Here is a 12695-nt window from a genome sequence, read left to right on the forward strand (position 1 = left end):
ACTATTGTATCGATAGTATCGGTATAAAAATTAAAATTTATTTAATTTTTAAATCTTTCAGATTCACATATATAAGGAACACATTTAATATGGTGACCATACAATGTATACTTTTTATACACTTCTTATTTAAATTATAAATTAGAATATTGGTTTGCCTATCGAAAACAAATATATCGATGTTACATGTTCCCGCTCTACTATGCTCTGCTTTTCCGGGCTTCTGCCCAAAAATAATATAAAATAAAACAACCCGGCTCTCGGAGCAAATGTGGAGACAGCTTGAGTAGCAACCGAGAAGTCGATCCGCCTCCTTGCCGCTGCGGAAGTGTCCAGACCAAGAGTTCCGTCTCCGTTGCTGCAAGAAGCAGTCGTGAGGTAAGCCCGCGATTTGCCGTGAATCACATGCCCAATGAATGATAAATGACTCCACCCAAAGCGCTAGAAACCGGAAGATGACCCAGAAGGTTACCAAGCTGGCGCTGGCCAGTCGCCTCATCGTGCTCCTGGTCCAGCTGGTGGCCAACGGAGCCCTGCCGGAGCACAGGCCGGATGTATTCCGGATGCCGGTTTCGGAGGAGCAGCGGACGGGCTGCTGCGAGTGGCTGGACAAGCTGGTGAGGCGCTGTCTGGGCGGATTGAGGCACTGGGACGGGGAGTACTTCCTGCACATTGCCGGCAATCTGTACTCCTACGAGAACTCCCTGGCCTTCTATCCACTGTATCCGGTTGTGGTGCGTCATGTGGCCCAGTCACTGGAGTATTTCGGAGTGCCCCTGTCCAACGAATCCCTGCTGCTGCTGGTGGCCGTCGGCCTGAACGTCTGGCTCTTCTGCGAGTCCGCCAACCTGCTGTTCCAGCTCACCCACCTGATGTTCAACGACCTGAACAAGAGCTGGAATGCGGCCCTGATATACTGCTTCAATCCGGCCACAATTTTCTTCACGGCCGCTTACTCGGAGTCCTTCTTTGCCTACGCCTCCTTCAACTTGATGCTGGAGTGCCTGAAGCCGACGGACAACTTCCGGTTCCTGCGTTTGGGAGCCGCTCTAACCGCCTGTCTGGTGTGCCGCTCGAATGGATTGATCGCAATGGGATTCCCGCTGTACTTCTTCGCCCGCCAGCTGCTGGTCAAGAGCAAGGAGCACAACTCTTGCTGGCAGGTGGCAAAGATGATACTGACTATTCTGGGAGCCCTTGGGGTTCTGCACACCTTCTATTTCTACATTTACCGGCTGTACTGCATGCCCACCATGACGACGAAGCACCATCCGCAGCACATCGTTGACTACGCAGAGGAGCGGAAGTACCTAGTATCTGGGCAGGGATCCGAGGGATCTCCCTGGTGCCAGTACACGTTGCCATTTCCGTACACTTACGTGCAATCGCACTACTGGGATGTGGGCTTTCTGCGCTACTACAAGTGGAAGCAGCTGCCCAACTTCCTGCTCGCCCTGCCCATGCTGAGTTTTATGCACTGGCACTGCTACGATTACCTGCGTGACTTTATGAAGACTGCCTGGGCGAAGGTCACGCCCTCTGGCTACAGGGATCTGGTCAAGGAGCACCTCACATTCCCCTTCGTGCTGCACGCTGCGTTTCTCACCCTCGTCTGCACCGTTTACGTGCACATCCAGGTGTCCACCCGACTCCTGGCCTCCGCCACGCCGGTTTTTTACTGGTTCGCCGCCGACCACATGCCCAAGACACTGGCCCAGCTTAAGCTGCGCTCCAAGGCGGGAGCTCTCTTCATATGGTGTACTACCTACAGTTTGGTGGGCACGGTGCTATTCTGCAACAATTACCCCTGGACGTGAGCTAGCCGAGTGATGAGGAGGGAGCTGGAGGACCCGCTGGTTGCCAAAGAGACTGTTCATCCGCACGGATTGCTTTTTAGTGTGTAAATAATCGTCCAAGTTCTCTAAATTTAATTGATAGTTTTTGAGGCGCTCAAAGTATTGTATTCCCATGGAAGTTTCCCAACATTTATAAACACTTCAAATTGAAACAAAAAATAATTGGAAAATAAAAATTGTTGATAATTTTTGGTTGGTTTTTAATGTAGAAAAACTTTTATTGTTTAAATTATCATTTAAATTTTCAAAGTTCCTTAAACAGTATGGAATACCCTAACTATAATTTAACTGAATAGCGGTAGCTTTTGGTATATTTCGGTATATTCAAATATGGCTAGTATTTTTTTGTGAGTGTGCGGCCATACTAGCAATCAGCTGTTTTGGGTGGCGGATCAAAACAAAGAAAATTGTAGAGAAAATTGTTTATTAACTTAAATCCTCGAGGAAAACAGAAACATGGATGGGCAACTGCGCCTGCACAAGGTGGGCGACTTTGCCGCACCGAGTCTCCAGGAGAAGTCCAGCAAGGCGGGCAACATGGAGCAGTTGTCCGGAGTGATGATAATCATCATAATCAGTGGCGGCGTACTCACCTGCCTGATGCTGTTCATCTTCGCCAAGCGGCAGATCATGCGCTTCCAGCTGCGAGGACGTCGTGGCCCCCACGTGCCGGTGGGCAACGACGCCAAGAAGGCGCTGAGGAGGGAGATTGAGCGGCGCTTGGACTGCATCCAGAAGATCACGCAGGAACCCAAGCTGCTGTGGAGCGATGGCGACAAGTACATCGTTCAGCCGGAGCAGGAGGCACCACTGCCGCCGTACTACTACCGCATGAAGGCGGTGGACGACGTGAAGCTGCTGGAGTCGGAGATCGCCCGGTCGGATGGCAGCTCGCGTCATGCTCCCGAGAGCCTGAGGGCCTTCCTGCTGACCACTCTTTCGGTCACGTTGAACGGAGCCGGTCAGCGGATGATTCACCAGTACTGCGATATGTACGAGCACGCTCGGCACGATCCGAATGAGTTTGGAAAGGATGAGTACGAGGCGTATCACCATTTGCTGCTCAAGCTTTTGGAGGCGTGAGTTAATTGAAACTGAAGTTTTCCTAGGCACCTAACTGATCTTTCCTCCTTCAGATCTAAACAGCTGAAGAACTACAATTCTCGGAAGGCTTCGCCCGCTCGCACCCCGCGGAAACAGACCAAAATGCATTCTCTACTGGATCCTGCTCGCCTTCGACCGCCCACCACTTTGGAAAACGTTCAGCCCAGCAGCGAACTCACAACTGGACAGCACGCCAAGGTCAATTTGACGCTAGGTCTGCAGGGCGGCAACGGCGGAGGTGGCGAAGGTGAGGCTGAGCTGGCCACCAATCCTCTTCATCTGCAGGCGCCCTCGGAAAGAGATCTTATCATACGCAATAGAATTAAGACTCCCACCCTGGACGACATCATCGTGGAGGCGGATCATCATCTGAACGGTGATGCGGGAGTTATGGAGGATAACGAAATCAAGAGCATTTCGTCCAAGCAATTTCAAAGGAACTCCAGCAATGTCTGAGAACGACTCCAAAGAATCCCTCGAACTGGATCGCCATCGATGTTGTAGTCTTTAATTATTTAAAACTAATTGTTAGGATATTTTATGATTTTCTAGTGGTAAAAACAGCTACGATTTCGGGAGAATAATCATCTCTTTTTGGCAGTAAAAAAAAACCGATTAGTTTTCTTTTTTGTCAGTTTTCCTAAGCATAAGTTTAATTCCTTAAATTCCAAAATATGTAACTAGTCTCTTGTAATTGTAGTAAAATTGGTTCAACTAATTTCTCCACTTCCTCTAGCAGCGATCCTATTTCTTCTTACAAGGATCCTCTTTCTTTTTCTTGCAGGGATCTTCCTTCTTCTTCTTGCAAGCGGCCTTTTCCTTCTCGGCGCAGTGGTCGGCCAGTTGGGCATGGAGAACCAGGTCGAGGAGTCGACAGGAGTATCCCGTCTCATTGTCGTACCAGCTAATCAGCTTGACGAAGTTGTCGTTCAGGGCAATGCAGGCCTTGGCATCGAAAACGGAGGCGAATCGAGATCCGTTGAAGTCGGTGGACACCACCTCCTCCTCCACATAGCCCAAAATGCCCTTCATTTCGCCCTCGGCCGCCGCCTTGATGCACTTCTTGATGTCGTCCATTTTGCCGGGCTTGCCAAGGCGACACGTTAGGTCCACCACCGAAACGTTGGGCACTGGCACCCGGAAAGCCATCCCCGTGAGCTTTCCGTTCAGATCGGGGATTACTTTGCCCACTGCCTTGGCGGCACCCGTGGCAGCGGGTATGATGTTGCTCATGCCGCTGCGTCCATCCCGCCAGAGTTTGCTGCTCGGTCCGTCGATGATCTTTTGAGTGGCGGTGGCCGCGTGAACGGTGGTCATCAGGCCCTCGCAAATTTGGAAATTATCGTGGACCACCTTGGCCAACGGCGCCAGGCAGTTGGTGGTGCAGGATGCATTCGAGATTATCGGCATATTCGGTTTGTACTTATCCAGATTCACGCCGCACACGAACATCGGAGCATCGGCGGATGGAGCCGATATGACCACCTTCTTGGCACCACCATCCAGGTGCGCCTGGCAGGCTTTCAGGGTGGTAAACCTGCCGGAGCACTCGACCACCGTGTGCACGCCCATATCACCCCACTTGACCTTCTTCAGATCCGCCTCCTTGAGCAGCTGGATCTTCTTGCCGTTGACCACCAGGCAGTTGCCCTCTATGGAGATCTTCTGATTGAACTGGCCGTGTGTGGAGTCGTAGCGCAGCATGTAGGCCAGGTACTTGGGATCCAGCGAGGGATCGTTGATGGCCGCGATCTGGACATCCTTGCGCACCAGAGCCTGGCGGGCAAACATCCGACCGATGCGCCCGAAGCCATTGATTCCAATCGCTGGCATTCTGTTTTTAAAAAATAGACTACCTTAAATTTAGAAAGATTTCGATAGGTATCTGTAGGTAAAATTTACATACGTTTATGAATATTGGAATGGCTTTGGCAAGGGAAAATAAAATGACTTCCGGATCCCAGCTGCCCTAGATCCTTTCGAGCTTATGGCTCCCTGATGGAAGGCATACATAATTACGCAGTTGGGTATAAATCAATCGAACTCGACCACCTGCCAGGGCTTCTCACGAAACAAAATTACAATAACCTTCGGGAACGCCCTGTCCAAATTGTCTGGAGCCCCCAAGAAAGTGGGAGTGGCCCCCAAATTGCTGCCCACACACACACATCCGTGTGCATAGAAAATCCAGCTTCAAGGGTCATTACTCACCTTTTGTGCGGAGGGCTACAATCCTTCGGGACCCCACCCTTTCGTACACTCAAAAGAACTTATGACAATTTGACAGACTTAAACTACAAAACCGATTTGCAAAAACAAACCATTTTCAAATGGTTTTATATTTATAAAACCTGTTACAATATACATTTTATATAAATACCAATTTAACTAACAACCCTAAGCCTTTTTTCTGCGTGTTGCTCCTTCTTTTTTAGCATAGCAGATGACGGCCATAGAAAATTCCATTCCCATCTGCCCCTTTTGGCCCATGACTGGGCTGGAAATGTATTGAACTGAAGTTTTATTCGTTCGGCTTTTAGTGGGGAACCCATTCCGCTATCGACCTGAAATCGGTCTCGGTCTTCAACTAGCTATGACAACTTAACTTTGTTGAATATTTTATTTATGATGCCGAAGCAACAGCAGGACGACTCGCAGCATGTTGCTAGCAACATTTCAACGCCCCCGCAAGAAAGTTCCAACTGAGCGCAAGGACTCTCTCTTTTGGCAGGGAAAACTGAGCTCTCCGGGCCCCGTGTGGTGGGTTTTCCTTTTGGGGCCGCCGTTGATTACGAAATTGTTGCAGTAATCGCAGCACCCGCAGTTGCAAGCCCTGGATAACGCGAAATCCGAAATCCCAACTCCACACTCCCACTCATTGTATCATTTATGTTTGGACTGAAGATTCGTAGGTGTCATAAATGTTAAATGTTCCCCTATAAAATCCCATCAAATTTAAGTTTATTTTATGGACCCTGGGTGCCCAGAACCCTTGCAACTTTGTTTGGGGGCCAGCTTGTTTACTTTAGTGTCCCTGCCACTGGAAATTTATGCGAAAAACTTTCAAATTTGAAACTTGTCTGCCGAGAGTCGCCGCTGAGAAATGGTCTACATAGAGCAATGGGAGAAAATCCCATTTTAAGAGCGGCTTTAAGGAAAGTTCGTCAAAGTGTTTAAATATGGAATATATGCAATTTAAATCAACTCAAAACAATAAAGGTAGAGGTGGAGTTTCAGCACAGCAAAGTTTTTGTAATTTAGTACGGTAAGCTGTAGCTTATGTTCTTCGTTGACGTTTTATCGGGTGGAAATTATCAACAATTTACTGCCCGCCAGCAATGTTGTAGAACATATTGGAGTTATATTTCAGTGGCAAAATTCTTAATCTTAATCACTGTTTCTCAACACTCACCGAGCATTAAGAGAAATGTATTTTGCTGTTAAGCACGTAGAAAAATGTTTGGTTAATATCTGTTTTCTGGTGGGTAATTATCATATACCTTGAGATATTTTAGGACAAGGTATACCTAAAATAAGGTATCACATAACCAAAATATGGATTATCTGCGCACAAAATACGTATTAAATATTAAGGCGTAAAACATCCACTTTGATTATATTTTTGTTCGTGTACTCGCGCACATAAAGGGCCAATGGTAAATGTCCCTCCAGGGCCTCTTTAACTTGTTGGCCGGGCCAGGGGCCCCACTAAAGTTGGTCTACAAGCCGGATAAATGTATTTAAGACCGAGGCCGGCATTAAAGCAGACCGGGCTTAAGCTGACTGAACAGGAAAACAAATCGTTTGCGAAATGTTGCGGAAGTGCCAATTGTTTTATTATATTTTTTTCCAGCTGCGAAGGACAAAGTGCCTCCATAATTTCCACAGCTGTCAATGCGCTGCGGAACAGCTTAGCATTGGGACTCGAGATTCCCCGGCTCCTTGGCTTCTTAGCTCCTCCTCGCTTCCTGATCGCATTGAGCTTATATATTTTCCATTATTTCCCCTGCTGAGCTGCAAGTACTGTATATCTACCGCCTGTGAATGGGTGCAGAAATGTTGTTTGGCTCCTTAGCGATTATCCGGGGGATCAATATTCAGCAGCCAGCTGCAGGACCCCCACCGCCACTAACCCTGCAATAGTTTTCAGGAGCCGGATGGTACATCATTCCCAAATTGAATTGTCAGGGACAAGTGCGCTGCGCTGCTGCGAAATTTTCGGAGGAACAAAGGGCCGTTTGGCGAACAAAAGGATAAGGAGCCGGGGCCACATCCAGCCAAGCCCGACTCTGTACTCGTATTCCAACTGACAGCTAATTGTGCGCTCAAGTGCCTAAAGAGGGCGTGGCTGGGATTTGAATTCCGGAATGCAAACTCTCCCACAACTTGTCCTCGCCAGAACTTGGAATTAAATCAAAGGGCCAATGCGGCAGATGTAAATCGTATATTTCTTTTTTCTGTGCTTTTTTTGCCTTCGTAAACTTGGCATTTTTGGCAGGTCATGAAATTCGAAACCTACAAAATATATATCTCTTGCCAAACAAATCAGTTGCAACATACAGCCAAAACCAGAACGAGAACTTGCCGACTGAGAAGTCAACCCATTCAATGACTTAGATATAATTCAATTTGCATTTTTGCGGATGCGGAATGACATTTTTTCCGCTCGTGTGTTTGTGCGGCATTGAAAGTTTTCGTTGAACTTTCATGGTAACTTAGTAAATGAGTTTTCAATAAATGTACTGTGGCCGTTTCGATAGGGAAGATGATGCGAAATGTGACTTTTTCGAAATAACCTTGCACTGGGAAAAGAAAAGGAATCAATTTAGGGGAAAACTTGTTGTTTATGGACTATATTTTTATTCTATTTTTTTAAGTTCGTTAAAGTGTTTATAATAATTTATTAGAACTAAAAAATGATTCTTTTAACTTCAAAAAAGTCGTTGAAAAATGTTAATGGTTTTTTCTAAAGGAAATCATAATACCAATTGCTAATATTATCCCTACCAAAATTTAGAATGTTGAACTTTTCTGTTCGACAATACTCAATGATTACTATATCTATAAAATCTGTTTAAAACCATAATTAACCATGTTCATGTACAACCTTTAAACAATAGGAATTTTAGACTTTCGTAAAAGAAAAGTTCTCACTTTACACAATCTAACTAGATTTAAATTCCTTACAAACAAGTTTTTGCTTGAGGAGAACCAATTGAAAAGATTACCCTTAAATTCCCCCATATATTCAGTTCAAAGGACTTTCCCTCCTTCATCAACTACAGCCGCACTTAACCCCTTTGCTTGTGTTTCTCCACCAACTTTTGTGTAAACTCTCAACTTTTAGCTCTCCATGGCTGGTGGCTTTTGACTAATTGACACAACTGACCAAGTGAGGAATTGCCTTAAATTGAAATTCGATGGAATAACAATTAATTGAGTATACGGGTTCAGGTGCAGTAATTACGTTGATATATGCCTGTTCGCCGGCAGTGGCCACTCCATAAATAAAACAACATTACGTATACGCAAAGGATGCCAGCCAGTCGTTTGAGTGCGAGTGTGTGTTGCTCTAGCCAGGATATATCCTGGCTGGAACTGGGAAAGCGAGTCAAATGCCATGAAATTTCATTACCTTCGAGAGCACCGGCAAATAGCATAAAAGTTAAGCTGCTAGCTAAACCAATTACACTAGAGCCGCGATGTTTCAGCTACCAAGGGAGCAACCTACCAAAAGCAGCAACAACCACAGCACTAACTACAACAATAATGTCAACAACGAAACCAGCAACAAAAACAAATGTGTAGTAGTGAAGCCGAGCCGGAAAAGCGGGGGAAATTCTGGTGTATGGGAAGGCGAAAAGCAGCAACTGTTGCCCACTAAAACGGCAAGAAAAACAGAAGCTTCTGCGGCAGTGGTGGCAAAATCCTAAATCAAATTCGGGATTCCCTCATACGTCTAGTGTAAAAAGAAGGAAACATATTGATTTTTTAACATTTCCGACACTCAAATGTATATTTATTGAAATAATGGCCATTAACACCAATTTCTACGTATTCAGTGCTTTATTTTTAGTGCAGTCATTTTAACAAGAAGTTTAGTAAATAATTTTAGAATTTTATAACTTCTTTCTTATCGTATATGCCATAAAGAATCCAACAAATAAATTAAACTCTACCCCAGAAATGTAGAAAAATAAAACTAAAATAAAGAATTGACTCTTAACATTTTTTGATAGTTTCGTTTGGCAGATCTGTCCGGAAAAAGGATGAATTACCAGCACAGTTCGGCGGGGACATTAAAGAGATTTATTTATTTCTGGCAACATCGTGTTGTGAGCGAGTATCTGAAGCGAATAAACGAAACGGAACGGAACAAGGGCAATTCCTTCACTTGTCAGCTAACACCTCACCCCAAAAAAAACCGAAAATAACCCCCCAACCCGACAAAAAGCCAGCTCACTTTCTCACTGCGACTGTCAAAAACTCATTTATTATTTAAATAATATGCAAAGGAGACGGGGGCCGAAGGAAACACGAATAAAATTCAGCCTGTTGTTCATTTTTATTTCGAGGAGCAAAAGAAAAAAAAAGAAGGAAACAAAACTTTTGTGTCAAAGTTCGAGCTTCTTTTTTATGATGATGATGATGAGGACCGACAAGTTAAATTTTCCCTGGGCCAAGGATGTTTGGTGTCAGTCCGCAGACATCCGCTGTCAGTCGGTGTGGCGAGAAAAGAATCGTAGTTGGCAAGTCAGGTTACGAAACTCGAACAAGACAATACAAATCAAATGGTTGATTGCACATGCATAAAACAATTCCCCTGTTTACTTATGACCATTGCAATACGTTCTAAATTTCTCATAAATCCTGCCAGGTTGATATATTTCCGTTTGCTTAAATTAAATTAAGACAATTGCCGAAAATTGTAACTTTTTCGGGCGCCATCAATCCCAAGAAAAGACACGAATATGGCGGAAATGAGCCAAGTGAATTTATTTCATGACATTTACCACTTACTGTGCCTTATCATTGTCACGACCCATCCTGGCACTCAGTGTGTAAGGGGTTAATATTTTCTCCACTTCACTTTCTGCATAAATAATTGTTTATATGCACGTGCACAAGATTTTATTGCCCTAGCAGGGGTTCTTATCATGTTGTCCAAAAGTTTGTAACACTTTGACCCTATAAAGTTGGTCTATCTCGTATTTGGCAGCCATTTGAAAGTTATCTCTTTGTTTATTTAGCTGTGGGCCTTGGATAAAAGTTGGTGTAATTTTACGGCCGTTAGAAAAATTGTTTTAAAAATTATAAAACTTAAATGTATTTCCAGTGGAAAAATATTCAGTCTAAAAATAAATAAATATAGCTGTTTTCCTGGATAAGTTTGTGTTATTTCACAGAAATTATAGAAATTGTTTTGAATGTATATTAACACATTTTTAGTTGTAGCGGAAAAATGGAGATTCCCCAGTCGAAAAATCATAATCCCATAAATTTGAATCCTGCTTTAGGTATTTATGAGCAAGGGTATTCAAGCCCAAGTGTTTGCTATTTCCATTTATTTGGTAGTTGACTTTTCGCATACCCCTACTGCGCGGTGTCCTTTCCACTTGTTTTCGCTTCATTTCAGCCAAAAACATGCAAGGTAGAGGAAATGGGAGGAAAATGCCTGGGAAATGGGAAACTGAGGGGTGGGCTTGCGTGACCAGAGTGTAAGAGGTGATAAATAACTGCAAAATGTAGACATCAGAGGCAGTTCGGCTCTGTTCAGCTCCGTTCAGGTCTCCTTTTCATGGGTGGGACAAACAAAGTTGTTGGACAAACACACAGGCGGGCTTTATGAAGTTTGTCTGGCAGCTAATAGGCCGACAATTGGCCAAGTTGGCGGGGCTAACGAGTTTTCGGACTCACCGAGATGAATGAAATGCAATTTTCTGATTGCGCCCAAAGCATCCCGAGGACCTTGGCTCGCTTTCCCCATACAGCCAGTATGTAGATCGACCCAGAGTCCTTGGCAGTCATACGGAGATGTGCATGTGCAGATACTGGGGGCAATAACAGAACGTCATGAATGCGAAATGCGCTGGATTGAGATATTTTAGAATGCAGCCGGGCTATTGTCCTTGCCTCGTCCTTGGCTAAAAATAAACACAAATGTAAATATGCTGCGGGTAAGACAAAGCCAGCCACAACAATCGCAATGACAATCACTATAATAATAACAGAGCAGACACAAAGTGCTTGTTAAACAATTTCATACTCGTAGTAACTGCGACTGCAGGATGAGAAGCTAACGAGTTGCGCATAAGCAAATTAACTCAAAGTGGGCAGGTAATAACAGGTCCTTAGCACTAAATCACTCCCAGCCCTCCCAATAACATCCAATTTCATTAGTGTGCCAACGAGTTAAAGGAGATACATTTGTTTCGGTTCTGCCCGATGAATTGTTACGCGGGCAAATCCAAATTAATGCACCAAAGTTGACAACTTAATTGAGCTGCACTGGTGTACTTGACATCTAGGTAATGGTGGACAGAGCAATAAATTACTAATGACCTGTGACACGTGGTGCGCTGTCATTATTCAAATGATATGGCGAACTTAAATCGAATGGGACAACACTTAAAGCAGACCTCTTAATGTAAATATTTAAAATTATTATAAGTCTTTAAATTCAATTGAGTTTGGTTGAATTGTATAACGCAATATTTTCACTCAAAAAAGAAAAATAAATACATTCTACTTCAGCTTAAATATTAGTTTATTTTTTACCAAACAGGCTTAACAGATTAAATCCAATTAAGGTAACAAAACAATATACCATAGCAGATAATATTTATGAAAATAAAACTGAACTTAAATAATGGGCCTCTATTATCGGATGATTTTAAGCGGCAGTGCAGCCATTATAATCTTCCACAATGTTAAGCAATCAGAAATTCAGAAAAATATCAAAACACATTACATTTAATTGAAACAATTTCACAAGCCGTATTTATTCATCTGTTTAAACCGCGGAAGTGCGGCACGCGTATTTCCAAAGAAATTTATTAGGAAACTGTTAGGGGATTTATTTTGCGTTGCTGATAAATTATAAAAAAAGAAAAATAAAATGTTGACAGCTTTCTATGTTAATTAAGATAATTACTTTTTGAGAGCATTTCTTAAAGTCGCTTTAATTAAAAGGAAGCTGCTTGAAAATGCTTACAGTATTACTGCACATTACAGTCTACTTAAGGAATTCAATTAAAAAATGTATTCAGAGCCAGAGGACTTCAGTAGAAATCAGAAACAGAAACTTTCCATGGAAAAGCGGCCACATTTCTGCTTCCGATTAGGAATCCCAGTTTGTTCATGTAAATGCGAACTAAAAGCGGCAAAAATTTCACATAATCCTCAAACAGGCACCCGGAAAAACAAACAATGAACTAGGAGAAAATTCAGGGGCAGGAGTGGGAGGCAGGACTCCAAGGATAACTGCCGCCTGTCCGGGCATATTTTATGAGTTCCACAAGTGGTCAGCGGGGAATGGGGCGAAGGCAGATGGAAAAGCAGCCCTAAGCTTTTAATTGGCCACGGAAAATGGAGGCCAAGTTTTCCACCGGGGGTGGCGATTGTGAAAACTCTAGAACGAACACCCGAAACAAAATACGCATTTCATCAGCCAGCGACGGAGTGAAGTCATTTCCCCAGCAAAGTGCTCAATAAACTAGTAAATGAGATATTGCC

General features: G+C 44.0%; 3 protein-coding genes across 3 annotated transcripts; 2 read left to right on the top strand and 1 right to left on the bottom strand.

Annotated features, from left to right (window-relative positions):
- The first annotated feature begins 187 nt into the window (after nucleotides 1–187).
- On the top strand, nucleotides 188–2026 carry PIG-V (phosphatidylinositol glycan anchor biosynthesis class V). Its single transcript, XM_017144075.3, has 2 exons — nucleotides 188–378; nucleotides 440–2026. Exon 2 carries the CDS (start codon nucleotides 456–458, stop codon nucleotides 1815–1817), a length of 1362 nt encoding a protein of 453 aa, XP_016999564.3. The 5' UTR covers nucleotides 188–378; nucleotides 440–455; the 3' UTR covers nucleotides 1818–2026.
- Nucleotides 2027–2219: 193 nt separating this feature from the next.
- LOC108059029 (protein C1orf43 homolog) lies at nucleotides 2220–3549 on the top strand. Its single transcript, XM_017144054.3, has 2 exons — nucleotides 2220–2935; nucleotides 2993–3549. The coding sequence occupies exons 1-2, from the start codon at nucleotides 2313–2315 to the stop codon at nucleotides 3414–3416; spliced, it is 1047 nt and encodes a 348-aa protein (XP_016999543.3). The 5' UTR covers nucleotides 2220–2312; the 3' UTR covers nucleotides 3417–3549.
- Nucleotides 3550–3570: 21 nt separating this feature from the next.
- LOC108059028 (glyceraldehyde-3-phosphate dehydrogenase) lies at nucleotides 3571–4891 on the bottom strand. The gene has a single exon (XM_017144053.3). It carries the CDS (start codon nucleotides 4791–4793, stop codon nucleotides 3705–3707), a length of 1089 nt encoding a protein of 362 aa, XP_016999542.3. The 5' UTR covers nucleotides 4794–4891; the 3' UTR covers nucleotides 3571–3704.
- Between the last annotated feature and the right edge of the window lie 7804 nt (nucleotides 4892–12695).

The sequence above is a fragment of the Drosophila takahashii genome, chromosome 2R (assembly GCF_030179915.1).
Source record: "Drosophila takahashii strain IR98-3 E-12201 chromosome 2R, DtakHiC1v2, whole genome shotgun sequence".
NCBI classification, from domain to species: Eukaryota; Metazoa; Arthropoda; class Insecta; order Diptera; family Drosophilidae; genus Drosophila; species Drosophila takahashii.

Bases quoted from the DNA above. Each gene is read 5' to 3' on its own strand.
- PIG-V (XM_017144075.3), top strand. From the start codon at position 456: ATGACCCAGAAGGTTACCAAGCTGGCGCTGGCCAGTCGCCTCATCGTG.
- LOC108059029 (XM_017144054.3), top strand. From the start codon at position 2,313: ATGGATGGGCAACTGCGCCTGCACAAGGTGGGCGACTTTGCCGCACCG. The intron at 2,936-2,992 runs GTGAGTTAATTG...TTCCTCCTTCAG, and splicing joins CTGCTCAAGCTTTTGGAGGC to ATCTAAACAGCTGAAGAACT.
- LOC108059028 (XM_017144053.3), bottom strand. From the start codon at position 4,793: ATGCCAGCGATTGGAATCAATGGCTTCGGGCGCATCGGTCGGATGTTT.